At 57.7% G+C, this 26144-nt stretch overlaps 3 protein-coding genes across 4 annotated transcripts in view; 1 reads left to right on the plus strand and 2 right to left on the minus strand.

The window, feature by feature from the left end:
- Window positions 1–8054: 8054 nt before the first annotated feature.
- On the plus strand, window positions 8055–9887 carry LOC145716703 (protein FAM246B-like). The gene has a single exon (XM_081800946.1). The coding sequence runs from the start codon at window positions 8192–8194 to the stop codon at window positions 8912–8914; it is 723 nt and encodes a 240-aa protein (XP_081657072.1). The 5' UTR covers window positions 8055–8191; the 3' UTR covers window positions 8915–9887.
- A 289-nt stretch (window positions 9888–10176) lies between these two features.
- On the minus strand, window positions 10177–14749 carry LOC102742427 (carbonic anhydrase 15-like). Its single transcript, XM_031040929.2, is given in 8 exon segments — window positions 10177–10401; window positions 10510–10676; window positions 10780–11059; window positions 11449–11572; window positions 11640–11784; window positions 12342–12512; window positions 13165–13200; window positions 14746–14749. Coding segments are annotated over 8 exon segments (1152 nt in total).
- Window positions 14750–15041: 292 nt separating this feature from the next.
- Window positions 15042–26144, minus strand: part of DGCR2 (DiGeorge syndrome critical region gene 2) — an 83259-nt gene continuing 72156 nt past the window's right edge. For both annotated transcript variants that reach the window (XM_006744985.3, XM_081801603.1), the window contains exons 7-10: window positions 25262–25465; window positions 20722–20874; window positions 19474–19710; window positions 15042–18001 (exon numbers count right to left, since the gene is read on the minus strand). In XM_006744985.3, coding sequence (XP_006745048.1) covers window positions 17745–18001; window positions 19474–19710; window positions 20722–20874; window positions 25262–25465 — 851 coding nt within the window. In that variant the 3' untranslated portion in view covers window positions 15042–17744. The remainder of the gene's footprint in view (window positions 18002–19473; window positions 19711–20721; window positions 20875–25261; window positions 25466–26144) is intronic.

Here is a 26144-nt window from a genome sequence, read left to right on the forward strand (position 1 = left end):
TATAAGTTTAATGGGCTTTGTCAGCTTTCAAATAATAATCTATATGAGTTACTTATGGAATTTTGAGCACAGAGAATGGAAGCCATTGTGATATATGAACAAGGAGTGAGACAGAGATAAAAAGTGGTTACAGAAAGTCCAGTAAGTATATTAGATGGGGGCAGAGAATAAAAACAGTCCTTCATGGAGGATTGAAGGGCGACAACTGGGGCCATGGAAACAGAAGAGATACTGGAAAGGGGAACTAAGTGCAGAGAAGGCAGAGAAGAGCACACCCCAACTCAACACAAAAACCAAGAGATGACAGCATGGTTAAGCAAGTCAGCAAACGTATACAGCAGGCACCTGAGAGAAATGCTAGAGAAGCCAAGTGCAGTCTATAACAGGCACCATTTATAGAGCATAGGTGGAAGGATGTGCACTGCAGAACATGAGCAAATAGGAGCAGGAGAAGCTTCATGCTCAACAAGTGGCACCCAGAGGCAGGACTGAGGCTATTCAGTGTTCCTGAAGCAGCCCCGACTTCCCCTGGCAGAAGGCTCTGTGGCCACATGTCTAGAAACCACCGGCTTGCTGGACAGCCTTGTGTGTGAGCACCCAGGACTCCTTCCCACCTGGAGAGGGCCCCCTAAGGATGTCCCTCATACCTTTATTGGAAGGTGACCATGCTGGCACCCTGATCATAAATTTCCAGTCTCAGAACCGTGAGAAAGAAATTTGTGTTGTTTCGGGGCACCGGGGTGGCTCAGTCGGTTGAGCGTCTGCCTCTGGCTTGGGTCGTGATCTCCAGGTCCTGGGATCGAGTCCCATATCAGGCTCCTTGCTCAGCGAGGAGTCTGCTTCTCCCTCTGGCCCTCCCCACTCTTGTGCTCTCTCTCTTTCCCTCTCTCTCACTCAAATAAATAAATGAAATCTTTAAAAAAAATTTCTGTTGCGGGGGCGCCTGGGTGGCTCAGTTGGTTAAGCAGCTGCCTTCAGCTCGGGTCATGATCCCAGGGTCCTGGGATCAAGCCCCACATCGGGCTCCCTGCTCAGCGGGAAGCCTGCTTCTCTCTCTCCCTCTGACTGCCACTCTGCCTACTTGTGCTCTCTATCTCTCTGTCAAATAAATAAAAACCTTTAAAAAAAAAATTTCTGTTGTTTATAAGCCACCCAGTCTATGGCATTTTGTTATATAGCAGCCCGAACAGACCAAGACAATGAGTGAACGTGAATATAAAAGTCCACCTGTACATCTAAAATATGTGCACTATACTAAATGCAAATCATATTTTGAGAAAATAAATGAATTAAATAAGACACTTACAATTCAGTAAGAAAAAAGAAAACCAAAACAACTCAACAGGAAAATGGGCAAAAGTCATGAATGAGCATTTCACAGAGCCGGGACCATCAATGGTGAATAAGCATCTGAAAAGAGGCACAACTTCACCAGTATTGAAGGAAACACAAAGTAAAAGCACAGTGAAGTATCAATGAACACCCACATGATTAGCGAAATACAAGAATCCTGTCAGGACCATGTGTTAGATACTTGTGAATCAACAGACGTCCTCACATACTGCTGGTGAGGGTAGGAATTCATGAACAATTTGGCATTCTCTCAAATATTTACATGGTGCTACACAAGGTCCACACCCCAATATATTCCTTTGAGAAATTCTTGCCTATGGGTCCCAGGGTACAGGTACAAAAATGTGAATAGAAGCACAATTAGTAATAGCAAAAAACAAGAATGATTCAAATATCCATTGACAGGAGCGTGCACAAATCAACTGCAATATTATACAGCGGTAAAAAAGAATGAACACCAGCTCCACCCCAGCAACCTGATGAATCTCAGAAGTAACCTTAGGTGGAGAAGGCAAGACCCACAAGCGCACACACGGCCTAATGCCATTGTTACGGCACTCAAAGACAAGCGAAACCAAATGACACACTGTGTAGAGATACTTACATACATGACAAGATATATATATATAAAAGTCAGGGAAACACACAATTCAGCATAGCAGGTGCCTTTGGAGAGAAGGAGAGGACTCATTGGTACTGGAGCAATTCCTGGGTTGGGTCGCTGACTCACAGTTGTTCTGCTGGGATGCTTTTAGCAGACACGCATGTTACGTGGTATCTTGTGTGTTATCATACATGACATTAAACATATAATACAGAGAAAACTGATCTCCTTCGAACTAAATTTTGAGACAGGAAGGTGTAGGGGAAAGATCTTGATGTGGGTGTTAGTTACAAGGGTATACATAGATGTCTGACATGACGTGGTTCAAATCCTGGAAAGCGGTCTACACTCACACTCCCTTGTCTCCATCTCTCATGCCAGACTCATGAAAGGCCTCAAGGGGGCTCAGTGGGGTGGGTGGGGAGTGGTTAGGGCTCCCCTCCTGTGACATGCGCCCTCCCGTACTGGCCCCAGTCCATCCCCCCAGTCCTGACACCCCCTCCCTGCATGAATATCACCCCCAACTTCATCCCCCTATGCAGCCCAGGCCTCCCTGACACCAACCTCCCCCACTTGTACACTCTTCATCCCCTCCCCTGCCACCCCACCCCATTGGGGCACGTCGAGGGTGAGGGCAGAGAGCCTGGTCACGGCCAACTCCAGGTGGGGTGGGGAAACCCTAGGATTGGGCTGAGCGAGGACCCTGCCCAGGCAGGGGACACTAGAGACACAGCCAGCCCTGCAAGCTGGGCCTTCCACGATCACCCCCGCCCTGCAGGCCTGGAAATAAAGCCAACACTGAGTGCTTACTCAATGCCAAGCCCAGTGCAGACACCTTCCTTCACGGAGAGCGGATTTAGGCCATGCCTACTGTGTGCCAGGCACAAGTTTCTGGACCTTGAGGATGCCGGGGTGTCCCTGCCCTTTTGGAAGTCAAACCCAAACAAGGACAGAGACCAGAGACCCCACATTCCAGGAGGAAATGCAAAGTTTGGTGAGTGCCAGGTAGGCAGATGCAGGGGCAGCATGGGGAAGGGCCCCCAGGTCAGGGCAGGCCTTTCTAGGAGGCCATGTAAACTGTGACCTGAGACAGAGGGAGCAGGATGTGCACAGGCTCGGGGTGGGGGGTGGGTGGGTGCTGGCCTGGGGAACAAGAGGAAGCGGGTCACTGAGGGGGCAGGTCCAAACCCCGGGGCACGCAGGATCCCGGCCTCTTGCAGGAGTGAGGTGGCAGTTCGTGGAGGATGTTGGGCAGAGGTGGGTCTTAATCAGAATTGGGTTGGGGTTCCTGGGTGGCTCAGTTGGTTAGGTGACTGCCTTAGGCTCAGGTCATGATCCCGGAGTCCCTGGATCGAGTCCCACATCGGGCTCCCTGCTCAGCAGGGAGTCTGCTTCTCCCTCTGACCCTCCCTCCTCTCATGCTCTCTCTATCTCATTCTCTCTCTCAAATAAATAAATAAAATCTTTAAAAAAAAAAAAAAGAATTAGGTTGATCAGGCTCCCACTGAGAAGAAAAGGGCAAAACCCAAGGCCTGGAGAAGTGAGGCAGGTGGGGGCTTGGGGGGATCCAGGGGGATGGCATGGGGGTGAGAGGCGTCTGCCAGGGTCTGGGGTCACCAGGAGGGTGTGAGTAGGAGACCATAGCCAGCTGTGTTAGTGCTGCTAAGAGAAGAGGGTTGAGGACAGGGAAATGCCCTCTGGCCACAGGGGAGGTGAGGGGACCCTGATGGGGCAGGCTGACCCAGCCCTCAGACCTCCCCATACTCCCCTATACCGGGAGTGAGGAGATGAGGGGCCATGCCAGGGACCAGTGGTTGTGCGGATGGTCCTGACGTGGCGACCCCCTCCCCCAGCTTGTAGAAGGGGAGCCTCTGAGGAGCCCTGTGTGGTCAGAGAGTGTCCCTCAGAGGCGGCCCTCCTCCCTCTGTTCCACGCAAACCCTCTTGCCCCACCTGTGGGTGAGGGAGTGAGGAACAGAGGTTAAAGGGTTCACTTGCCCAGGTTGTGCAGCTGGGGGGTGGTCAGGAACCCAGAATGGTCCCACTGGGAGCCCAGGCTGGGCCTGCAGGGCACACAGATCCTGGCGGGCCTGATGCACCATCTGGGGCGGGTGGGGAGGCTGAAGGCCACGGTCAGGACTGGTCAGAACCACCCCAGGCCAGACGTTCTAGGGCTGCTGACACCAGGATGAGGCAAACAAGGTCATTATCAGGTAATGAGCTCATTACTGAAGTCAGGCAAGGTCCTTGATAGGTAATGAGTTGTCTCCTGCTGAGCCCCTTGCCCCAGGACAGTTCCTAGGGAATGCCTGGGTAGCCAGAGCCACCAGGAGACCGGGGAGCAGTTCCAGGGCCTTGTAGCCAAGGGGTGTTCAGGGGCAGAGTGTGCCCAAGTCCAGTCCCCACAGGAAGCCCCAGACCCTCTCGCCCCTTCTTTAAATGAGGAGCCACCTGCAGCTCAGACCTGCCCTTCAGGCCACAGGCCTCCCATGGCCCCTGCCCACCTCCCAGCATCTGTCACCACCGCCACCCTCACCATCTCTTGGCCAGCAAAGACTGGTCCTGGGCTCTGACAGCTGGGAACACTGAAGCAAGGCAACAGGGCCGCCAGGGCTCCGTGAGGCAGCATGAACTAGCCCAGAGTGGTGCCTTGAGCCATGGCCCAAGCCCGAGCTGCCCGCTTAGTCTACTGACGCTCCACTACGTGGCCTGCACTTCGGGGCCCCAAAGGTACCACAGCCTTCCTTTCCTAAGGAGCCCTGGGGCCAAGGCCCAGGCCCCAGCCAAGCCAGGGGCCTAGTCAGTCTGGCTCCCACAGCAAGCAAGCGGCACAGCTGGCTAGAGACTGGGTGGGCATCCATGCTCTAGAGTCCGTGCTGAGGGCCGGGGTCTGTGACCAGAAAGGTAAGGGGCAGCCCACTCCAGGCCCAGCTCCAAGGCTAGCCCCCTTCTCCTCCCAGGGTGGCTGGGGGCTCAGGGCAGACCATACTTCCCGCTTCCCCTGGGGGTCGCCCTCCCCAGACCCTCAGAGCCAACCCGGGAGGGTCTCCCCGCCTTGTGCCCCCCTTCACTGAGAACCAGGCTGGGCCAGAACTTGGTGTGCAGACAGTTGCGGAAGAAGACAAAGACCACCGTGCCCTGAACGCTCACACTCAGTTCTACCTCGTGGGGTTGGCGGAGGGGGTGACCTGGGCATCTGCATTTCCAGACACTCCCGTGATGACTGGGAGGCTCCCCTGCCCCCTCCGAGGCCACCAGGGCCCCTCCGACATACAAAGCCCGCCTGGCCTTGCCGCCTGAACTCTTCCCCGGCTCCCACCGCCCTCGGCTTTGGAAAATAAGACCTCCTCTCTGGGGGGCCACCAGGGTTTCAGGGCAACAGAGAGCAAAGGTGAGGCAATTCAGTGACGCGGAGGCTGCCCCCTTCTCCAGGAAGAGGCAGAGCCCAGGGTTTTCCCTCCTCCCAGGCTCTGGGTTAATCGGTGGCCAAGCCCGCTGATCGCCCAACCCTGCCTGTGCAGAGGGGCCCACCTGAATGCACAGAGCCCAGACGGGGACAGCTCCCGGAGCTGTGAGAGCCAGCCTCCCCACCCCCAGCAGACCAGGCCCTGGCCCTGAGCACACAGAGGGGGCCAGAGTGGGGAAGGAGCTAGGCCCTGCACTGGGCCCCACTCAGTTCCTCTGTGCAGGGGGCCAGGCAGGCTGGCCTATGAGGATATTCTAGAAAGCAGAAGAACCAGAAAGCAGGCCTGTGTGCCAGTCCCCCTGGCCCGGTCAGTAGCTCTGTTCCTGCTTCTTGTCCCATTCCTTCCGAAGCTACCTCTGTTCTGACCAACGAGCCTAGGCAAGGGCTCCCCAACCTATCTTCTCACCTCCAGTCCTCAGCTTCTGCTGGCCCCCCCACCTGTGAGGCTCAGGCTACAGTCACCGCAACCTATTTCTTGACTATCGCTGCCCTTGACCTCAGGGGCTCAGGGTCATGTTGACCACAGCTGCCTGTTCACCCCTCACCAATGCCTCTGCAGCCCCCCTCTGGGCTGGTCGGGGTCCCCGGGGCCTCTCTTCCCGCTCTGCACTCGCTCCTGGGTAATCTGTCTGCCCATGACTTTGGGACTCTCTGCCACCAGCCATGACCTCATATCTGCAGCACCTGCAGGATCGTCAGCTCTTCACCGCAAAGGCTCTGTTCCTACCACATCCCTCCAGCAGCCTCAATAGTCAGAAAACTTCGAGGCCCCTCTCTGCCCTGGCAGCCCAGCCCCACCCTTCCTGGCTCTCATACCACATCACAGATCTGGAGTCTGTCCACCATCACCCCCCCCGCCCCCCTCCCCAGCCTTTCCCAGCCTCCTTGCTGTGCCCCCACCACAGATGTTAGGGGCCTCCTTCACTTCACAGGTGAGGCTCAGAGGAGGCAGAGCCCCTGGGTCACACAACCTGACTCCAGCAGGCCTGGGGGAAGGAATCCAGGGCATTTTTGTCTGCAATATTTTAATTACTGAGGGGAGGGGGGGCAGGAGTATGGTTAACGAGGCCCTAGGGACCAGCAGAACCAGACACTGGATATCCCAGGGGGTCAGGTGACTCAGCAGGAATGGGGGGCTCTGTGGGGTTTGACGAGTGCCAAATTCTCACCTCCCCTTGTACCTTCCAGAGAGGCTACAATGAATGAATGAATGAATGAATGAATAGAGGGGATCCAGAAGTCTTCATGGTGGCCTGGGTCCAGGGCTGCCAAAGAACAGGGTTGGCAGCACCCTCAATCACACACAGACACACACACACACACACACACACACGGGCACAGAGCTACATAGTGGCTAGGCCCCTGTGCGCTCAAGGGACACAGGTCCCTGTGGCTACCTTGCCATCTCCCTCCCAGCCCAGCCTGGATTCACACCAGACCCTGCCTCCCCACAATTTGCTGGGGAGGCCCCCAGGGCACCCAGAGTCCTAACTAGGCCCTAGGGTTCGGTGAGAACAGCATGCTGGGCAGAGGGATGCTGCCCACAGTGCACTGCCCATGACCCTGTGATGGCCACAGGCAGTTGTATGGGTGAAGGCACCGGGGTGAAAAAGGATGGAGTACAGTGGTGAGGACAGCCCGCACAAGTGGGAAAGGTGTCAGGGACAGGAAAGCCAGCAAGGATGACTACGAGGGTCTTGAATGCCAGGCTGAGGAGGTGCATGGGCTGACCAGGGTGGGTGGTAGAGGCCCTGCACTACTCAGGACCCTCAGCCCCAGACTCATTCACTCATCTACTCCTGCCTCCAACATCCCGCATGTTTAGTACCTCTGAAAACTGAGTGACCCAGTCCTCCGGTGCTCAGGACCCCTACTGTGGATCCAGGTGGACAGAAAACAGAGCCATTGAAACACGGGGGCGAGGAGCCTGAGTCACCTGCTGGGGGCTGGGGTGGCTAAGGAAGGCTGTCCTGCAGAGGAGGGATGAATGGGAGCCGCCAGGCAAATGGGGGGGGGGGGAGGGGGGCGTTCCCAGCAGGAGAAACCGCCTGAGCAAAGGCTCAGAGGGGCTGAGGTTGTTGGGTAAAAGAAGACATGTCCAGAACGCAGTGTAGGGTGGGCTGGGACATCCAGTGGCTGAGGACTGGGGCACAGCAGAGAGCCACCCAGACCCCTGAAGAGCTTGAATGGGGGCGCCCAGGAGGAGGACAGATTCCTGCAGCTGTAGGGGTGGGGGCAGGGATAATAGCGACCTGGACTATGGTATGGAAGTGGGGGCCCTAGCGGGTGAGGAGGACTGGGGACTGGCGGGTCCATAAGCACACCTGCCTTCCCCTGACTGTGATGGGGACAGCAGTTTGGAGTACAGGGTGCAAGCCTGTTTCCTGACTGGTCTGGGCGCCTAGGCTTCTGCAGCCTTCATTCCATGTCCTGTCACCCCCTGCCCAGAAGCCAGTCCAAGCTGCTCAACCCGCCAACGACAGCGCAGGCCCCTAGAGCAGGTCCAGCCCACTCAAGCCTGCCTGCATTGCCCCGCCGGGGTCCCCCGGGGCTCCATCCACCCGCCCCCACCCCCACCCCCGCCCTACCGGAGTTCCCGGGCCCCAGGCCAGCTCTCCCGAGGCCTCCTCGGTCGTTCCCACAGCCGTCCCGGGGGCCATCTCCACGGAGCGTCGCCGGGGCCCCAGCGGTCGCTAGGCTGCGGGCTGGGGCTCCCGACCAGGCCCGGCTCCGGTGGCGGTGGCGGCGGCGGCGGCGGCGGCAGCGCGGATGGCGGCGGAACGCGGGCGCCCGTGGGTGCAGGCGCGCAGTGCGTACGGCGCGAGCGAGGCGCTGCGACGGGCCGTTGGCCGCCGGCGGGACCACGGGCGGCAGCCCAAAGGGCCGGGCCCTGAAGAAGCCCGCGCCCCGGGACGCCTGGCTCGCCTGCGGGTCCAGCTCCGGGCGGAGGCGGCGGCGCTGGCCGACGCGCCTCGGCTGCTGCGGCTGGTGGAGCGCGCGGGGGCCGCGGCGGGGGAGGCCCGGGCGCCGGGGGCCGGGGAGCGAGCGGACGCGCGCAGCAGCGGCTCCGTGTGCTCCGTGTGCTCCGTGTGCGGGGAGCCGCGCGGCGGGGCCACCTACCCGGCGGGCGTCCTGGAGGTGAGCGAGCGGCGGCTGCAGGAGGGCCTGGCGGCTGTGCGCGCCGAGCTGGGCGCGGGGCTGGAGGCGCTGCGCGCGGAGCTGCGAGCGGAGCTGGACGCCCTGCGCGAGCTGCTGCCGCCCCCGCCGCCGCCGCCCGCTGGCCGGGAGCCCCGCGCGGCCCCCCGCGCCGCGCCCCGCGGCCCGGCCCTGCTGCGGGCACTCGGCACCATGAACGCCCTGGCCGCGGTCGCGAGGCCCGCCGACGACGCCCCGGACGGCCCTGCGGACGGTGGCGCGAACAGGGCCCGGACCAGGAAGAACTTCAAGAAGACGCCGGTGCCGCCCGGGGCCCCGCAGGGTGGCGGGGATTGAGGGCAGCCCCCCGAGGGTTGCCGGGACGGGTGCTGGAAGCGCCCTCGGGCAATGTATTTGTATGGACAGATCCAACACCCCCGTGGATGGAGAAGGGGCCTCAGACACCGCCTACTAGCGTTCCGGCTTTGGGTTTGGACGTCGGGACGCGCACAGGCTGGGGACTCCTGGGGATCACGTCTGGGGAGTGCAGATGGCTAAGCGCAGCGGGGGATCCAGGCTGGAGACTGAGTCTGGGCAGGAGGAGGGGTGGAGCCCCTTTTGGCCTCAGAGCTGCAGAAGGGTCTGGCTCAGGGGTGTAGCAGCCCCGGGGACAGCCTCGGGGAGAGCCCAAAGGCCTGTCTCAGGGGAGAGTGTTGGTTTTTCCTGTTCTGTGGTTTTTGTTTGTTTTTCTTAGGGGCCTTGGCCAGGAGGCAGGGCCTCCAAGCACTGAGATAGTGTGTGACCCACACATTACCCAACAGACTTTAGGGACACATGGGTGGCTGGGACATCGTCATCTGGACACAGCCTCACTCAGAGCAATGCCGCGGGGATATACAACCGCAGTCCACGGGGCTTCAACTGGACAGCAGCTTGGCCCTGGCCAGCCTCACTCTACTGACAGACCCAGCCTCTCACTGGACAACTTTGCCTGCACACAGTGGCATCTGGTCTGAGCTTCGCTGTGGACGGTGACGCCAAGGACACTTAACCCTTCAGTTAGCCTCCCACAGGCTCTTCAGAAAGTGTCACCCTGCGTTCAGGCTGCACAGCCGAACTTCCCAGTGTCACCTGGGCGCAGTTTTGCTAGCTGTCCTTGTCACCAGGACCCACTCACCTAGCACAGCCTGCAGCAGAGCCCGGAGCCAGTAGCTTCTCACCTCCTGGCCGCAGGGAAATGTCCGCTGAAGTCACCATTTAACCCATACAGTGGCCTGGGGTCAGTCAGCCAGCTTGTTTTTTAAAATAAAATGTGTAGTCTTAGACTTCAGCAGGTGGTGTTTCTACGACCTGCTAGTTTTTCTCCTTGGAAATGGGGGCACCTTCTCCTTCTCAGGGGAATCTGAGGAGGTCTGGGTGTTCTGGGTGGGGGTCTGGGACTGGCTGTGATGGGGTAAGGGAGGGCCGCTCAGGGGTCTCCCCATTGTAAGGCACACGGAGGCCTCAGTGGGGTTAGGGCAGGGGGAGAGGCAGTGCGTTCCCACCCCACCCCCACAAGATACCTGAGGGCAAGGTCATTCTGTGCATCGTTTATTGCGGGAAGGTGTCGACTCTGGCTCCTAGGGGCTCTGCCAGAGCCACAAGCTGAGCCCCAGGCCCAGCAGAGCCCCGTGCACACTGGCTAGGGGTGGGGCGGGGGCCGAGGCTGCCTTGCTGATGGAGGTGCTGGGAGAGGCCAACACCCTGCGCCCCTGGAGAGGCTGCTGTGGGCGGAAATTCTCCGTGAGCGGTGCAGGGTTTGAGCCAGGGAGCCCGGCCTGGGGCACAGTCTGAAACTGGGCCACCTGAGGGTTCGGGGCAGAGACAGGTCAAGACGTGGGCTGCCCTCAGCTGCAGGAGGGAGGGAGGGAGGGGGAGGGCCGCATCGCCCAGGGAAGGGGTGGTGGGCCCACCTGCGCGCGCCAGATGGGTACCCTGTCCTCTAAGACCATCCAGACATCCGCAGGCTGGCAGCCGGGCGTGGTCAGCGACCCTGAGTAGCGGTGGTAGCGGGAGAGGCCGGAGGCATCCTGTAGCAGCGAGGCCCTCGGGAAGGTGGATGCCAGATTCACCAAGACCCCTGGGCGGGGAAGGGGAGGCGGGACTGGAACGGGCGTCCCTGTGCCCAGCCGGCCCCAGCCTCCAGCACCCCCAGCCCCGGCTGCGACCCCGTGGCTCCTCACCGCACTGGGACACGTTCTTCTGGGCTGACACAAGGGCAGAGAAGTTGGCCTTGTCAGTGTCTTGCTCTTGGGGAGGAGACTCCAAGTGAGAGGGGCTCTGAGTGGACGGGTCTCCAAAGGGGGAACTCTGAGGGGATCTAGGGGAGACTGTAAGAGGCAAGAGGGTAGGCTCCCAGTAGGGGTCAGCTGGGACATCTGCTGGGGGGAAGGTCACCCCCACTGACCCCGCAGCTCCAGGACCTCTGGCTGGCCCCCATCCTCCCACAGAACGCTTTAAATCCTACAAACCCGGGTGCCTGGGCGGCTCAGTTGGTTAAGCGACTGCCTTCGGCTCAGGTCATGATCCTGGAGTCCCTGGATCGAGTCCCGCATCGGGCTGCCTGCTCGGCAGGGAGTCTGCTTCTCCCTCTCCCACTCCCCGTTTGTGTTCCCTCTCTCGCTGTATCTTTCTCTGTCAAATAAATAAATAAAATCTTTAAATAAATCAATCAATCAATCAATCAATCAATCAATCCTACAAACCCTATGCACTCCCCCAACAGCTCCACCAAGACTCCATGGACAGGCCCACGCTACCCTGCTTTGCAGACCTCTTTCTGGGAAGCACAAGGAGTCACAGAGCTCCTCTGTCCCTCCCTCACTGCCGGGAGTCACATGACCCTCCCTCACCACCAACAGCACCGCCAGCAAGGCCAGCCCATCAGGGTGACTTCGCGCCTCCCCCAGGCTCTGGTACCTCGTGCTCATGTGGAGCACGTGCATCTGGAGAGGCACAGATCGTGAGAGGTACCAGCTGCCCCTCCCACGGGGCACTCCCACCACCCTACCCCATGCCCAAGCCCAGCTCCAGGGGGCGGCACTGCCCATCCAGGCTGTGCTCTGAGCCTCCTCGCCTAGGGCCCCCCCAGTGGAAGTGCAGCTGCAGGGCGCGGTAGGCAGGCAGGGGCAGCCCGGCGCCCCGAATCCCCAGATGGCTCTGCAGGCCAGTGTCCATGCAGAGCAGCACTGAGGGTAGGGGAGCGCGTGACTGTCTCTTTCCCCCCACCTGCCCACCCTTGTGCTATTAGGGCCCAGGGTGCCAGCACAGGTCCCCTTCAGGCCTATCTGCTCCCTGGCTGGGCTTCCATGGAATCAGGACCTCATTTGGTGTCCAGGCCCCTCTGCGGGTCAGCAGACTGCAGGGCTAATAACCTACCCTGCAAGGACGGGGGAGAGAGTGGCCCCCCTGTGACTTGAGTTTTGACCCACCACAGCTATGTGTGATATTGGGGGGTTGTGATGACTTCTGAGGCATCCTGATGCTGGGCGGGGAGGGGGGACGGGGCTCTGACTTCTGGTCCTAGGGGCAATGGCTGATTGCTATTGTTAGGGGGGTCCTGACACCTGTATACAGGGGTGCATGACCCCTGTTGGGGGTGTCTTTACCAACATGTGTGGATGTTCCTGTGCTGACTGTGGAGGTTTTGATTCCTGTGTGTGTGTGCGGGGAGGGGTGGGTAGTTCCCACTCCCAGGTGGGTTCCTGCTCCTGTCTGGGTGTTGTCCTAGTCCCAGGGTACTGACCTGTATGGCCATCATTTTCCAGGATCCATGGGCCTGGAGGTGCTGAGTTGTAGCCTTGGAAGATGAAAGGTCCCAGGGTGGGGTCCTGCTGGACTAGGTGAAGGTCAATGTTGATGGGGGACTGGGCTGGGCCCCCACAAGCAAAGGCCATCTCCATCCAGTGGGTGGGGCCTGAGGGAACAAAGCCAGAGATCTGTGGGGGGATCAGGGAGGCAACTTGGGGGTACACAGAGGAAGGCGGTGCTCCTTCCCACACATACAGAGAATCTCCCAGCCTCAAGAAGCTCAGCCCTCCCCCCCTCCCCCCCCACCACACACCTAGACAGGTCACAACCGCTGCCCACACCCTGACCTGGCCAGACCCCAATGTTTGCAACACTCTCACACAGGGAGGCGCCACCTGGGCTGGGCTATACTCTGACAGTCGCCTGCAGGTAGCCTGCCCCGCAGGGAACGGGGGTAGAACGGTCTCCTGGCACAAGGGTCCCAAGCTGGTCCCACACTGGGCACCGGTACCACCTGCTCACACATGGGCTGGCCACACTGACTGGCTTGCAGGCCCCAGCGATACGAACAGCTTGGCACATGTGGCAGGACTGGAGGTCACACCAGCAGCAGACCCGGACGCTCATGCAGGGGGACGGTCACGCACATGCCGCCTGGTGCCCAGACAGCCACTGTGACCCAGGACCCCAGACAGAAACCTGCAGAGACCACAGCAGCTCAGCATGCACACTGTTTTTGGGTCATGCTAGCACCAGACTGTCTAGTGGTCCCAGGACAAAGACATCTCCCACAGCCTCACACGACACTCTGTCCTCACCACACTTCGGGTCCTGGGAGTCTTAGCACTGGGTGCCTTCGGACAGCGGACAAGGGACTGAGATGAGGCACAGTCATCTGGGTCCTCTCCGAGCTCCAGCCCAGCCAGGGTCCAAGAATGGGGGCGCAGGCCTTAGGCCAGAGGAGGCTAGCACAGACCCTGCTCTTCTGTCCCAGACCCCAACATCTCATTCCCCAAGGAAACCCCGCAGTGGCAGGGTTTAACAGGAAAAGGGGGAGCTACGAGGGAGCATAGATTCCAGAACGGACGGCAGGGTCCAGGTGCTCGCCCTCTGTGTCCCCGCACACCACCAGTGGCCCGGTGAGGAAGGCGAGTGCAAAGCCCGGGGCCCTGCTGCTGCAGCCACTGACTCCAGAGGGCTGGAAAGTGCCAGAGGACAGTGGGCAGGCGAGGTGGCTGTTTGTTAGCGGGGCGGGCTAGGGGCATGGCTAAGTCTTGTGGGCTCCCTGGCCGGCCCCTGCAGAGAGGCTCTGAGGGGTGGTGTCCAGGCCGGGCCACAGGCAGGGAAGACAGAGGTCTGAGATCACCAGGCACAGGCCCCATGCCAGGGCTGTGGCTGCGTGCCAGCAACAATTGCTGGCACTCACTGGAGCAAAGCACTTTAAGTGGATTCTCTCAATTCCTGGGGGTGCTGCTACGATGCCCATTTAAAGATGAGGAAATGGAGGCTGGGGGCCAGGAGTGACATGCCAAGGCCACCAGGCAAGGACAGAAGATCAAAGGGGAGGGCACCTTGAATCCCAGTGCTCTTGGCTTTTGAGGCTGGGGTGGGAGGGTGTCCTTCCCTTTTGTGGGCCTGGTACCACTCCCTGCCCCAAGACCATAGCCTCTCGTGGGCTCCCGGGTGGCTCAGTTGGTTAAGCGACTGCCTTCGGCTCAGGTCATGATCCTGGAGTCCCGGGATCGAGTCCCGCATCGGGCTCCCTGCTCGGCGAGGAGCCTGCTTCTCCCTATCACCCACCCCCCTCTCATGTACTCTCTCTCATTCTTGCTCTCTCAAATAAATAATCTTAAAAAAAAAAAAAAAAGACCATAGACTCTTGTATAGGTGTTCCCCCCTGCACACCTGGGGCAAGCCTTCCTTTGGGGGATCATCCCACCATCTGGGAAGCCTCAGCTCTCCCACTCTTCCTCCACCCCCTAGGTGGGGACTTCAGGCTTCTGCAGCAGTTCCTGAGGCCCTCACCCCAGACCGTGGCCTGAGCCTCAGTTCCCTCAGTTTGCTCTCCTGGAAAGTGGGGCTGATTTCTCTGTCCCTGGGTGTAACCAGGAAGGTGACAGTTTGGAAAGAGCTCTGTATCTGGGCATGTGTGTGCCTGTGGATGTGAGCACGACTGGGCCAGTGGGGTGAAGGGAGGGCGGTGAGGTGGGGTGATACCTCTTTCCAACCTCCAGAGGGCCAGGCTCTTTTCTTTGGGGAAGGGGCACTGTCAGCAATGCTGATGGCACTCAGGACCCCTCACCACCCCAGCAGGTGTGTTCAGGAATGAGGGACCTGTCCTCAAAACTCCTATCCCAACCAAGGGACTCCCTGTTCCTTTCCTAACCCTGGCCCCTCACCCATCCAGTCCCTGGGCCCCCAATGCCTGGTCTGGAGCCAACTGCCACGATGCTGGGTTAGAGGTTGAGTCCCCTGGGCACCCCTTTGTTCCTCTATCACAAACTGGGAAATTACTGAGAGGGCCATGGTGAGAGAACAGAAGGAACAGGGGCATCTTGGAGCCCTGCGCCTGGCCTGGGTTGCACAGATGCTCCGACCCCTCCATCCACCCATCCCCACCACTGCGTCTCGCAGCCCTGACTTGGCTGGAGCCTCCTGTCCCCACTTGGGTCACACCAAGGACTGACCACGCCTCTTCCAGAACACAAATTTATTTGGCATTTGGACGAAATGGTTCTCACAGCATCTTAAGAAAAGGATTAGTGCCAACCCAACCAAAAGTAACCCCAAACTAAAAACCCTTAGTGAAAGAAAAACAAAAAACAGGCATCGAGACAATGTACAGTATCGACTCCTTCCTCCACCAGGTAAGTCAGGCCCCCAGGGGGAGGAGGCCCCTCCCAAGAGCTTGGCCTGTACCTCTGGGGGCCCAGTCTCTCCCAGGAGCACGAGAGTCTCAGTTAGGGCTGGCCTCGGGATTCTTCATTGGACCGTAGAGCACAGTCAGATCTTACATAGGGTGGCAACTGGACAGGAGGCCAAGGCCAGCCAGGCAGACCCCAGCTCCCCACCTTGTTCCCCTCAGAACCGCTGTCCAGCAGAGGTCAGCTCCCGGGCACCAACTCCTGCAGACACAGTGGGCAGGGGTCTGGAGCAGCACTGCTCGCGGGCCTTCTGCCCAGCCCATGGACACCGGTGGGCTGAGCACCCTGGTGCCGGGACAGAGCCCGGGCCAGTCCAGAAGCAGGCCCAGTGTCTCAGGTCCCTCTCTCCTCGATGCCTCCCATGTGCCTAATTGGCTCCAGCAGTCCTTCGGTCTCCAGAGGGAGTTCCCCAGTCCCATGCACCTTGTGCCAACCGTCCTGCCCTCTACACATGGTTCTGAGATGTGGGGCCAGAGACATGGGAGCTGTGAAGGCCTCTCAGCTGTAGAGGTCAGGCCCCTCTGTGCTCCGCTGTGGTGGTCACTCCAAAGCAGACACGCTCAGGACACTCACCTGGCACCAGTAAGACCCGTGATTGCTCTCTAGCCCTCAGCTGCCCGGAGCCCAGCACGCTGGCGGCCCAATACGCTTCCTGCTGTCTTCAGCCACCGGCGTGGGCCACATGGGCCCAGGAGGCCTTTCTCGAAGTAGCAGTCCTTTGGCAAGGGGAGCTCAGGCCTGTGTGGCACGCAGCCCACCTGCCTGAGGCCTGCCTCCAGCACTCTGGATCCTGTGATCCTGGACAGGCTGTTCAGAATTTACACCTCTGGCGGGCTCGGGGGATGACAGTTCTGTAGGGCAACTCAAAAATCGCATTCCATACTGGAAGAACACAACGGGTTTCCAATGGGAGAGTGTGAGAACGTGCCACCAAGGTCTGTCACCACAAAGCCCCACAGAAGCACCCAATTCTAGTCAACCCTCCGGTCAGTGCATGCTGGTCTGGAAAGGCTCCACGGGGGACCAGGAGCAGGGCTCCATGCTCTCGGCCTCCACCTCAGGGGTGGAGGTGCAGACCTGGCCGTGCCTCAGTGCCAGCCCCGAGGCCACGGCTGGCCTGGGAAACTGGGGCCTCATGCCCGAGGTCCGTGTACCGCCACCACCTGCAAAACTTGGACACATATGTACACACACACACAGATACACACGCACACACAAAAGGAAAAGATCCAGACATTCAACGTAGAAAAGATATGGATGTGCTAAAAATCGCACAGAACCCGCTTAATCTCCAAACCTCAGAAATGCTAAAAGCCCCGTGTCAGGAGACGAGACCACTGCCCAGGAGCAGGCAATAGGGTCGCTTCGTCCAAAGGCCCCTGGGCAGGGTACCCCGCACCCCAAGCTGCTGAGGAGCACGGGAAGGTGGCATGTGGCCACTGGGTACTCGGCCCCAGTGGTGATAGTGTGCAAGTGGACTTTCAGGAGATGGACACAGCCCGGGGCCTTCATTTCAGCCACCCCTCCCCGCAAAGAAAGAACCCCTTATGGCACAAACAAATGGGGTGAGGGGCAGGCCAGACCCAGGGGCAAATTCAATAGGACTGGGGGCTCCAGAGAGTAGCAGACAGGAGCCGGCTTAGCCCCCAACCCCCAACAGAGGATCCAGGGCCAGAACACTCATGCCTGGCTAAGGGTCTTGGCCCAACTCCAGGGCTGCCTCTTGGGGGAGCCATGCACAGCAATGCTGGGGAGAAAAATGACAGGGTGGGACCAGGGCCTCCTGGCACAGAACTGGGATTCGCAGTGGAGAGTTCAACCTCCTTCCATGACCCCCTTCTCAGGGCCTCGGGCACCAGCGGTCCAGGACAGCCCCCAGCCCGGGGCAGGGTCACCCTTGATGTTCACAGCTGGGGTGGGGGGGATCCTCAGAGCAGTCACTGTGTAACCTCCAGGGCCGTCTACCCTGAGGCAGACCAAGTGCCCGGACAACAGACAGTCCACAAACACAGCAGTGCCTGGAAGCGCCCCTCCCGCCTCCTGGCAGCTGGGGCTCGGTGGCCGTTTGGCAGGCTCCTCTGGACGGCATGCTGAGGCCAGCAAGCCCACCAAAGCCAGGTGTGGTTTGGCCCCTGCCCCTGCCCACAGTGCCCTCTTTGTTCCCTGCTTCTGAAACGTGTGGTCTGAACGAACTTCGCCATTCTTCTGCCATTTGAAAAGAAACAGACAGGGCCCGACAGCTATGCATGTTTCTGGAGCCCTCCAGGAGACCCGGTGCAGGGGTCTGCTCCCTCGGGAGGCCAGTGCGGTCTGTGTGCGTGCACACGCACGCCATCGGTGGGTGTGTGGCCGTGCAGCTGGGTCCAGGCTCACTCAAGGGCCCTGTAAGTCTCCCGTGGGGATCAAGGTCTTCTTGACAGCAAGACAGCAAAAAGGTACTCTCTGCCCGTCAGGGCCGTGGGCCGGGCCGTCCTCTACACCACGGTACTGAGGGAACTGCGGCTGTGGCAGCCGCCCCCCGGCAGCACCTCTGTGGCCGCGGTGCTCCCGCTCTGGCCAGGGTCAGGGGGTACAAGCAGGGCACTGCTGCTGTCGGCTGAGTCTTCCAGGTCGGCCAGAGAGGCCCCTGCGGCGGGCAGAGGGTGCTCCAGGCGCCGGGGGGATGCACCTTCACTGCTACCATCCCCTGGGGTGGGCGGCCTGGCCTCTGCTGGCTCAAAGGCATCGTCGTCTGCAAGGAGACAGAAGGGTGTCAGCAGGATGGTGCGTCTGGCCCAGGGGAAGAGGGTGGGCTGGACAGAACCAGGGGATGCTCCTCCTGTCTGAACGCTCCCACTATGGTGGGAGTGGGGGGAAGCGGTGCTCACCCCTCACCTTTGCAAGGGGCAGGCAAGGTACAGGGGTACAGCTATGAGCTGGACATACTTTGACAGTCGGCAGAACAAAGTCAGGGGAGAGGAAAAATCCTCTCAGACTTGGTGGGAATCAAAGCAGGGCTCCCCTGACGTGAGGGGGTTACTGGGCTGGCGGCGGCCAGGCCGTGGCTGAAATACAGGGATGAGAATGCAGGAGGCAGGGCCATGGCAGGCAGCTCCGCACACCTCACAGCGGTCTGCAGAAATCCCTGGTTTGAGGGAAGCTTTGTGGCAGCCCACTCCCTTCAGTGTGCCTGCTCCTTATTACCCAGGCCCTCTCCGAAAGCTTGGGGCGTGGGGGCCCAGCGTGCCCCTTTCCACTGGCTGGCTTCCCCCAGGCTCAGCAGTCCTGTTACCCTGCCCTGGGGAGCATGTGCTCCCTTTAAGCCGGCCCCATGCAGGCATCTGGGACCTGCTGCCCCCCGGCGGCATCCCTGGCAGGAAGCCTGTTCTACCCTGAACCCCCCCGACAGCAGACGGGCAATCCGTGTGCGCAGGGGTCAAATCCAGGTCTTGCCCACAGACCACAGAGGGGAAGTCTCGGTCCCAGTGAACACAGCACTGCTGGCCCCATGACCCCCGTTCTGCTGGGGTACGTGGATGTGCAGGGAACTGGCCACCTTGGAGGAGGGCACTGCCCGCTGGTGTACCGCAGGGGGTCGTGTGTGTGAGACCGTGTTAACACACCGGCAAACGGGACGGGACGCCTGAGCTGCACACCAGGCACAGGGACAAGCCAGGCAGCGGGTGAGGCACCCGGCATTCCCTCTGTGCTACACGGCCCTGGGAGGAATGAGCTTCCACGGTGTCAGATGGACAGCAGATTCAAGTCATCGGGCCAACATCACAGAACCAGTGCTTTCTTCACAGAACTGCTTCCAGACAGGAGGGAACGTCATGATGGCGTCTCTTCAGCTCACTACACGTACACATTTGCCTTTATGGCCGGGCAGTTGGCTCTGGGTGGCCCCCTGCAGCTCTGGGCTCGCCCTGACCCCACAGCCACCAGCACCCGGCTCCCCAGCTCTCCGCAGAGCCCAGCTGCATGTGCCCCAAGGGCTGCTTGCTAACAGGTGTTCACGGGAGGAAGGTGTGCTCATCTGCACAGGCAACCCTGGGAAGAGCCCACCTACCGACAGACAGTGGTTCCTTCCACCTGAAGGGAAACTCAAGGGGAAAGCAGAAGGCCAGGAAGAAGTGGAGGTTCAGGGCCTCATGGACTGGGGAGGAGGACCACCGAGCCCTTGGTTAGTGACGTGCTGCCCCCTTGTCCCTGGGGGGGAAGCACCTGCGGGGTCGTAGAACACGCTGTCAGGGTTGACGGAGGCCTCGTAGGGCGGCGGCGGATCATCAGGCTGGTCGATGTCTGGGTACTTGTATGCGGTGTAGGGAGGCGGAGGGTCGTGGAAGTGGAACGTGCCACCTTCCCCGTCATCAGAAAGGTGTAGTGGTGTGAGGCCGGTCCCGAACCCGTCTGGGCCATAATCAAAGCCGGGGATCCTCCGGCCGAGGTTGAAGTGGTGCACTGGGCAACCGCAGGGAGAGACAAGCCAACAGAGCCATGTCACTCAAAGATGCGCGGCTCAGCCCCCGAGTCACCCACCCCCTCCCGAGGCTGGACCTGCCACCCGCAGGCCAAGGGATCAGGCATCCCGACTGTCACACTCGTGTGCCCAGCTGCCCACACGAGAGCCCTGAATCTCTCACCCGGACCCCCTCCTTCAGTGCACGCCTGGCCCTCACCCACGTGCAAGCCATCACTACTTCCTGCCACATCGGCCGCCCCGCCGTCACCACACCCCTCCAGCTGAGGGTCTCTGTAGCTGACCTGCTGAGACTGAGGGTCTGGGGAAGGACTGGGCTGCCTCTCAGGGCCGTGAGGCCCCCGACTGCAGCCGGCACGGTCCCTCAGCATTCTGGCCACCTTGAATCGGAGCCCTCGAGCCCTTGGGGTCTGCAACCCCATCGCTGCCCACAGGGACCAGGGGACTTGGTGCTGGGGGCCTAGCTTGCTCGCTAAGACAGGGAGCGACTCCCGCCGCTCTACTGAGGGCAAGGGCGCTCGCTGCAGAGGACTCAGGCTGAGGAAAGCAAGGCACACCGTAAGCTGCCTAACAGCTGCTCGGGGTGTCGGCTGCGCTGCGCCCTCTGCCCCCGGCAGGTGGCCCACTCATGGTCCAGGCTGCCGGGAAAGGTACCATCCCCGATCTGAACACCCAGCACCAGCTGCGGGTCCTGCTTCAAGGCCTGGAGGGCCGGGGAGCCTGGGGGCAGCTGGCATTGAGGGTGCATCCCTTCCTCCGCACATCCAGGGCCTGATTTCAGGTCCCCAGGACAGTTCCCCTGGTTGCCCAGGTGTGTGCTCAGCCCAGGAGCAGGTGAGTGGGTGGGACAGGGACACGCTGGGGCATCCCTATCAACATCCCCTCTGTCCTCCTTGCCCCTTCCCGCTTCCTGTGCCTCCCGTCCCACAGCGGACACAGCCTGGAGTGGGACCTCCACTGTGGCTGTCACAGGCAGGGCCAGGCACACTCACAGTTGGCTCCAATCAGGGACTCAATGCGTTCCCGCCGCCTCTGGCGAAGCCGGTGGACCATGAAAAGCAGCAGTGACAGGATGAGGAAGGAGGAGATGCAGCTAACAATCAGACGCATCCCACTGGCCATGGAGTCGAACAGGCTGTTGCCATCTGGTACAAGGGGAGGAAGGAAACCGGCTGTTTTCCGAAAAGGAGAGCCTGACCCCCCAAGCACTTAGTGCTATGGGAAGGCGACAGCCTTTCACCACCAAGCAGTTATGTGGAAAAGGCAACTTGCTTCCTGATTCCCTGCACTTGACGATCTCAGGAGAGATGGCAGAAATGAAACAGCTCAGAGTCATGCATACTGTGATAACACCAAAGGAGAGAAGCAAATCATCAGCCAGGAAAAATATTTTACCTTCCAGCCTAGCACTAGTTCTATGCGATGCACCCCTTCTGCCTAAGAAGCTTTGTTATGGGCCCCTGTGCCCCCAACCACACAGTACAAAATCAGGCCTATGTGACCAAGCTCCTGGACCCTAGACCAGGGATGCTCACCTGGGGGACTCTGTCACTCCCAGGGAATATTGGGCAATGTCTGGAGACACTTTGGGTCACCATCAACCCCTCGAGGGTGCAGGCACTCCTGGCAACTAGTGGGTAAAGGCCAGGGATGCTGCTCAACATCCCGCTGAGCACAAGAAGGGCCCACATCACAGTGCTGAGCCCCAAATGTTGACAGTGCCCACATGGAGACACCCTGCCTTGCCCTGGTCCCCACCAGTGTTTGTTAGGTACCTGCCGTGGACCTGCTGCAGCGGGAGCACAGATGATCATGGGATGAGGAGTGAGGGAAGAGAACTTGCACTGCCTGAGTGCCAACAGTGGGACAGACCTCTCCAGGGGCTCTCACCGAGATGAGACGGGCCACTCGTGCCAAGCCACAGAAACAGAGAACCAGGAAGTGGTCCCAGGAATCCCTGCCTCCACAGCCCAGAGGGAAGGCCACGGGGAGGCCTCAGTGGGGGGGAGAGTGACTGGTAGCCACTGGAAGCAGGACTCCACATGGGTGGAAGGGCAAAGGACTGTCGACTTTCAACTCTGTGACAGCCATGCGGGCAGGTTCCCCAACCACCAGCCCCAAGGAGACACTTCACGGCCAACATGGATTCCATGTGAAAGGCCGGGTTCCCAGGGCCCTTCTACTCCTTCTGCTGGCCCAGCCTGCTCCACACCAATGCAGATGGTCCGAGCTCATTCTTGCCCTCCTCCTACAGGGCCAGAGAGCTTCCCTCAAAGCTGCACTTATTGCTGACAACCCTTGGGAAGTAAATATGTGGAAAGGATACGTCCTCTCACCAATTAGCTGCTTTTGTGGTGCCTCTGATCCTCTTCCAGTCTCAAGGGAACATTTTGTCTCTGTCTGTGGGAGGAAGTCTGTCAGCTCAGGGGGCTGCTAACATGTCTGTTCATTGCTGGCCAGCTCAGAGTCCCAAGGGGGCACCTAAAGCAGCAGTCCCTTTGCAATGACTCTTATTAATCACTTCCAAAATGAACTCAAGGACACAGTCAAGGTTCCTGACCATCCCTCCATGGTGATTACCAGGAAGGAAGAACCATCCCCTAGAAGAAAGCCACCTGCACACACTTTGTCAGACACAGAGAAGACAGCACTGTCCTAGGAGCCAGAAGGCAACTCTTGGGTCCCTGGGGACTCACACCATGACTGGTTAGCTACAAGTGTTGTCTATCCCAAGGTCACAAAGATTTTTCTATGGTTTCTATGTTCTTTTTTTTAGAGCATATATTTTCTCCTAGGAATTTTACAATTTAAGGTTTTACAGTTAGGTCTATGACCATTTTGAGTTAATTTTTATACATAGTAAGATATGTAGTTAAAGGTATATGTGTGTATATATATATATTTGCATATGAATGCCCAATTGTTCCAGCATCATTTGTTAAAAGATATCCTTTCTCCATTTAATTGCCTTTGTACTGTTGTCAAATATTAGTTAACCATATATGTGTGGAACTATTTCTAGACTATTCTGTTCCACTGATCTATGTATCTCTTCTTTTGATAATACCACACTGTTTTGATTACTATGACCATACAGTAAGTTTTAAATCAGGTACCATGAATCCTCCAACTTTATTCTTTTCAAAAACTGTTTTAGCTATTCTAATTCCTTTGTCTTTCTACATAAGTTTTATTTATCTTTTTTTTTTTTTAAGCTTTTAAGTAATCTCTACACCCAACATGGGACTCGAACTTGCAACCCTGAGATCAAGAGTCCTGTGCTCCACTGACTGAGCCAGCCAGGCACTCTTCTACATAAATATTAGAATCAGCTTGTCAATGTCTGTAAAAAGTCTGCTGGAATTTGGGTTAGGACAGCATTGTATCCACAGATAATTTGGGGGGAGTTAAGTGCCTAATGATATTGAGTCTTATGATCCATGAACATGGTATACCTCTCCTTTTATTTACACCTTTGATTTCTTTCATCAGTATTTTATGGTTTGTAGCATAGAGATTGTGCACCTATTTGTAAGGCTTATACCTAAGTATTTCATGTTTTTTTGGTGCTACTGTAAATGGTACTTTTTTCAGATATTTCAATTTCCAACTGTTCACAGGTAGTATATATAAAAACAATGGAGTTTTATATATGACTTTGTATGTGGAGACCTTGCTAAACACACTTACTAGTTTTAGTAACTTTCTTGTAGATCCTCTGGGATTTTCTATGCAGACAATCATGTCATCTACTAAAAAAAAGATGATTTCATTTTCCCCTTCTGGTCTGGATACCTTTTCATTTTCTGGCACTGCCCTTGACCTCCTATACAACCATGAACAGAGTGGTGAGAGCAGACATCCTTGCTTTGTTGAAGGGGATACTTTCCCAATGTCCCCAGTTTGGGTGGCAGTGTCTCTGTCCTTGTTGTAATACAGTCACTTCCCAGGGAAGACACTCAGCCTGGGAAGCAGTTAGGAGCCTGCAAAAGTAAGGCTGAACAAGAGGCAGGGAGAAGTTCTGGATAAGCTGCTCTGGCTGCACAGGAGAATGGCCTGCAGCAGCTGTGGTCTCATCCAGAGGCCCTGAGAGCCCTGCTCTGCTGAGAAGTCCTCAGGGCTAGGCAAGCCTTGCCTACAGGCTTATATAGGCCTAGTCATTCTGACAAAGCCTGGATAGAGGGGTAAGGCAATACTGGTAGACTCCTAAGAGATGGAATGAGAAATCCAGGTGATGTGGCTTATGAAAGCCAGAGTTTGACTCCTGTGGAAGGTAAGTGAGCTGGAGGTTCAGAGTGATGTGGCCAGGACACAGGAGACCTGGTAAGCACCCAATCAGTCCTTGTCAGAATCCCATAGGAATGCATCTTGTACAAGCAGATACAATCTACTCTGTGAGAGAGGGAGGCCCAAGTGTACCCTCACAGACCTCCACTCTCCCTGGTAGGCTCCCCTGTACTCTCCACAGCCGATTGCACGTCTGGGACATGTGCCAAAGTGTCTGATTCTGCCAAACTTCAGACACCCTCTGACACTGCTTTGCCCTCTCCCCCAGAAGCCCTTCCTGGCATGTAGGGACACTGACAACTCTCTACTTAATGAGAGCTCTAGTTGTGTGGCCCTCACACACCAGTTCCAGCTCCTGTCCCACCAGCACTAGGCAAAGCAGTTTCTCCTCCACAGGGGCCCTGGAGGATGGAGATGGCCACCACGCCCTGCCCAACCTTCTCTTCTACAGGGTCCATGAGCTTAGGGACTTCCACAAGGCCCTGTCCACGTCTCTCTCACACTGCCAAGATAAAAAAACAAATTCATGCTTTTGATTTACATTTCACTTGAGATTATGAATTCACAGAGATGCCAACTGCACTGGTGTGGAGAATAATCCAGCATGCTGTATGGAGTGTGATGCCCACTAATGGTCGTACAGAGCAGGTTGCTACCTGCTGCTCTTTTTTTTTAAAGGAAAGGAAGAGGGCTATCTAGAGACCACATGCCTGCATAGCGTCTAACCACAAACACCACCTGGTAGAAAGGAGTTTCTTTCTCAAAACTGAGGGTAATATTTAATCTTTTTCTGAAAGATCCTAATGGTAGAAATCAATGACTATAAGCAATAAAAACTGTCATTACCGTCCACATCACCATACTCGGAAAAGAGCTCAAATGGGGACATAAGTCTTGAGAGGAGAAAGGTCAGGTTTGAAGCCATCAGTTACAGCTGATTCATGAACAGACACCAACATTCACGTTCAAGTTCACTGGTGTACAGTACTTGTTACCTACCTGAGAGCTGACACAAGCCAACCTGTAAGGTGGCAGTTAGAGAAGGCTGGGTCATGTGACACACACATGCCCACAAGAGCAGTTGGCCCTCAAAGCGGTCAGGACAGCTCTGTCAACAAATGCTGCCACTGTTGCTATGCCATGTGCCATGAGCTCTCATGAGTCCCTACCACTGAGAAAGCAAAGGGACATCTGGGCTCCAGCTCAGAACAGGGGGGCTGACTCATGACCCACCATCAGTCTCACCTGGGTCCAGGCACATGAACTTGCAGCATTCCTTGGGGTCCTTGCGGTACTGCTGGCAGCCCTGGGGCCTCTCACAGAGGGCAGCCACACACATCTCGGGCTCCCCACCATGGCAGGTGCAGCTCAGGCATGGGTCGTCTCCTTTGGGTGTGAAGTAGAAACCTTCATCCACCACATTGTCCTTGATGTCAACGCATGTTTGACCTGCAACATGCACATACATGCATATATGTATGCATTATCAGCAGAAGGAGCCCTGACTCTCCCCAGCTGGGTCTAGGTAGCAGACATGACAACAGAGGAGTTCGCAAGATCAACCTGAGAGCCCTCCCAGTGCTGGAGTGTGTGAATCTGGCCCACAACCAGAGGAAGTGGCTATCTGAGAGAGGTCACTACAGCTCACTGTTAGGACAAAGCACACCTGGTCAGGGCACACCTGGCCATGAGCCCAGACACCTAGGAGAGAGAAGAGTGCTAGATTCCAGGGGAAAGCCCATGGAGAAGTGTTTGCTTTCAAGTGTTTGCCTAAGCAGTTTACTTAGAGATTTCCTCAATTTTAAGATGCAGCTGCCATGCATATTAACCATTTTACAACACATTTGAGAATGTGTCTCCAATGATTCTCCCAAGAAGCTGCTGGCTCTGTTTACAAAGTCCACTAGTCCCAAGACACACACAGTAAACTCTGTGCAGACCTGACCTGGGGCTAGAGGAAGAGAAATGGCCATGGCCAGAGACGAGAGGGAGCTGAAAACTCAAGAGCCCTAAGCCAGCCCCAGACACAACAGATGCCTGGAGGAAGGGACAAGGGATGAGGCAGGGTCAGCTCTCCAAAAGACACATTCTCAGTGAAAGGCAAAGGGACATAAGAAGAAGTTTGTTT

The sequence above is a fragment of the Leptonychotes weddellii genome, chromosome 13 (genome assembly GCF_054177405.1).
Source record: "Leptonychotes weddellii isolate Sample4059 chromosome 13, ASM5417740v2, whole genome shotgun sequence".
In the NCBI taxonomy this organism is placed as follows: Eukaryota; Metazoa; Chordata; class Mammalia; order Carnivora; family Phocidae; genus Leptonychotes; species Leptonychotes weddellii.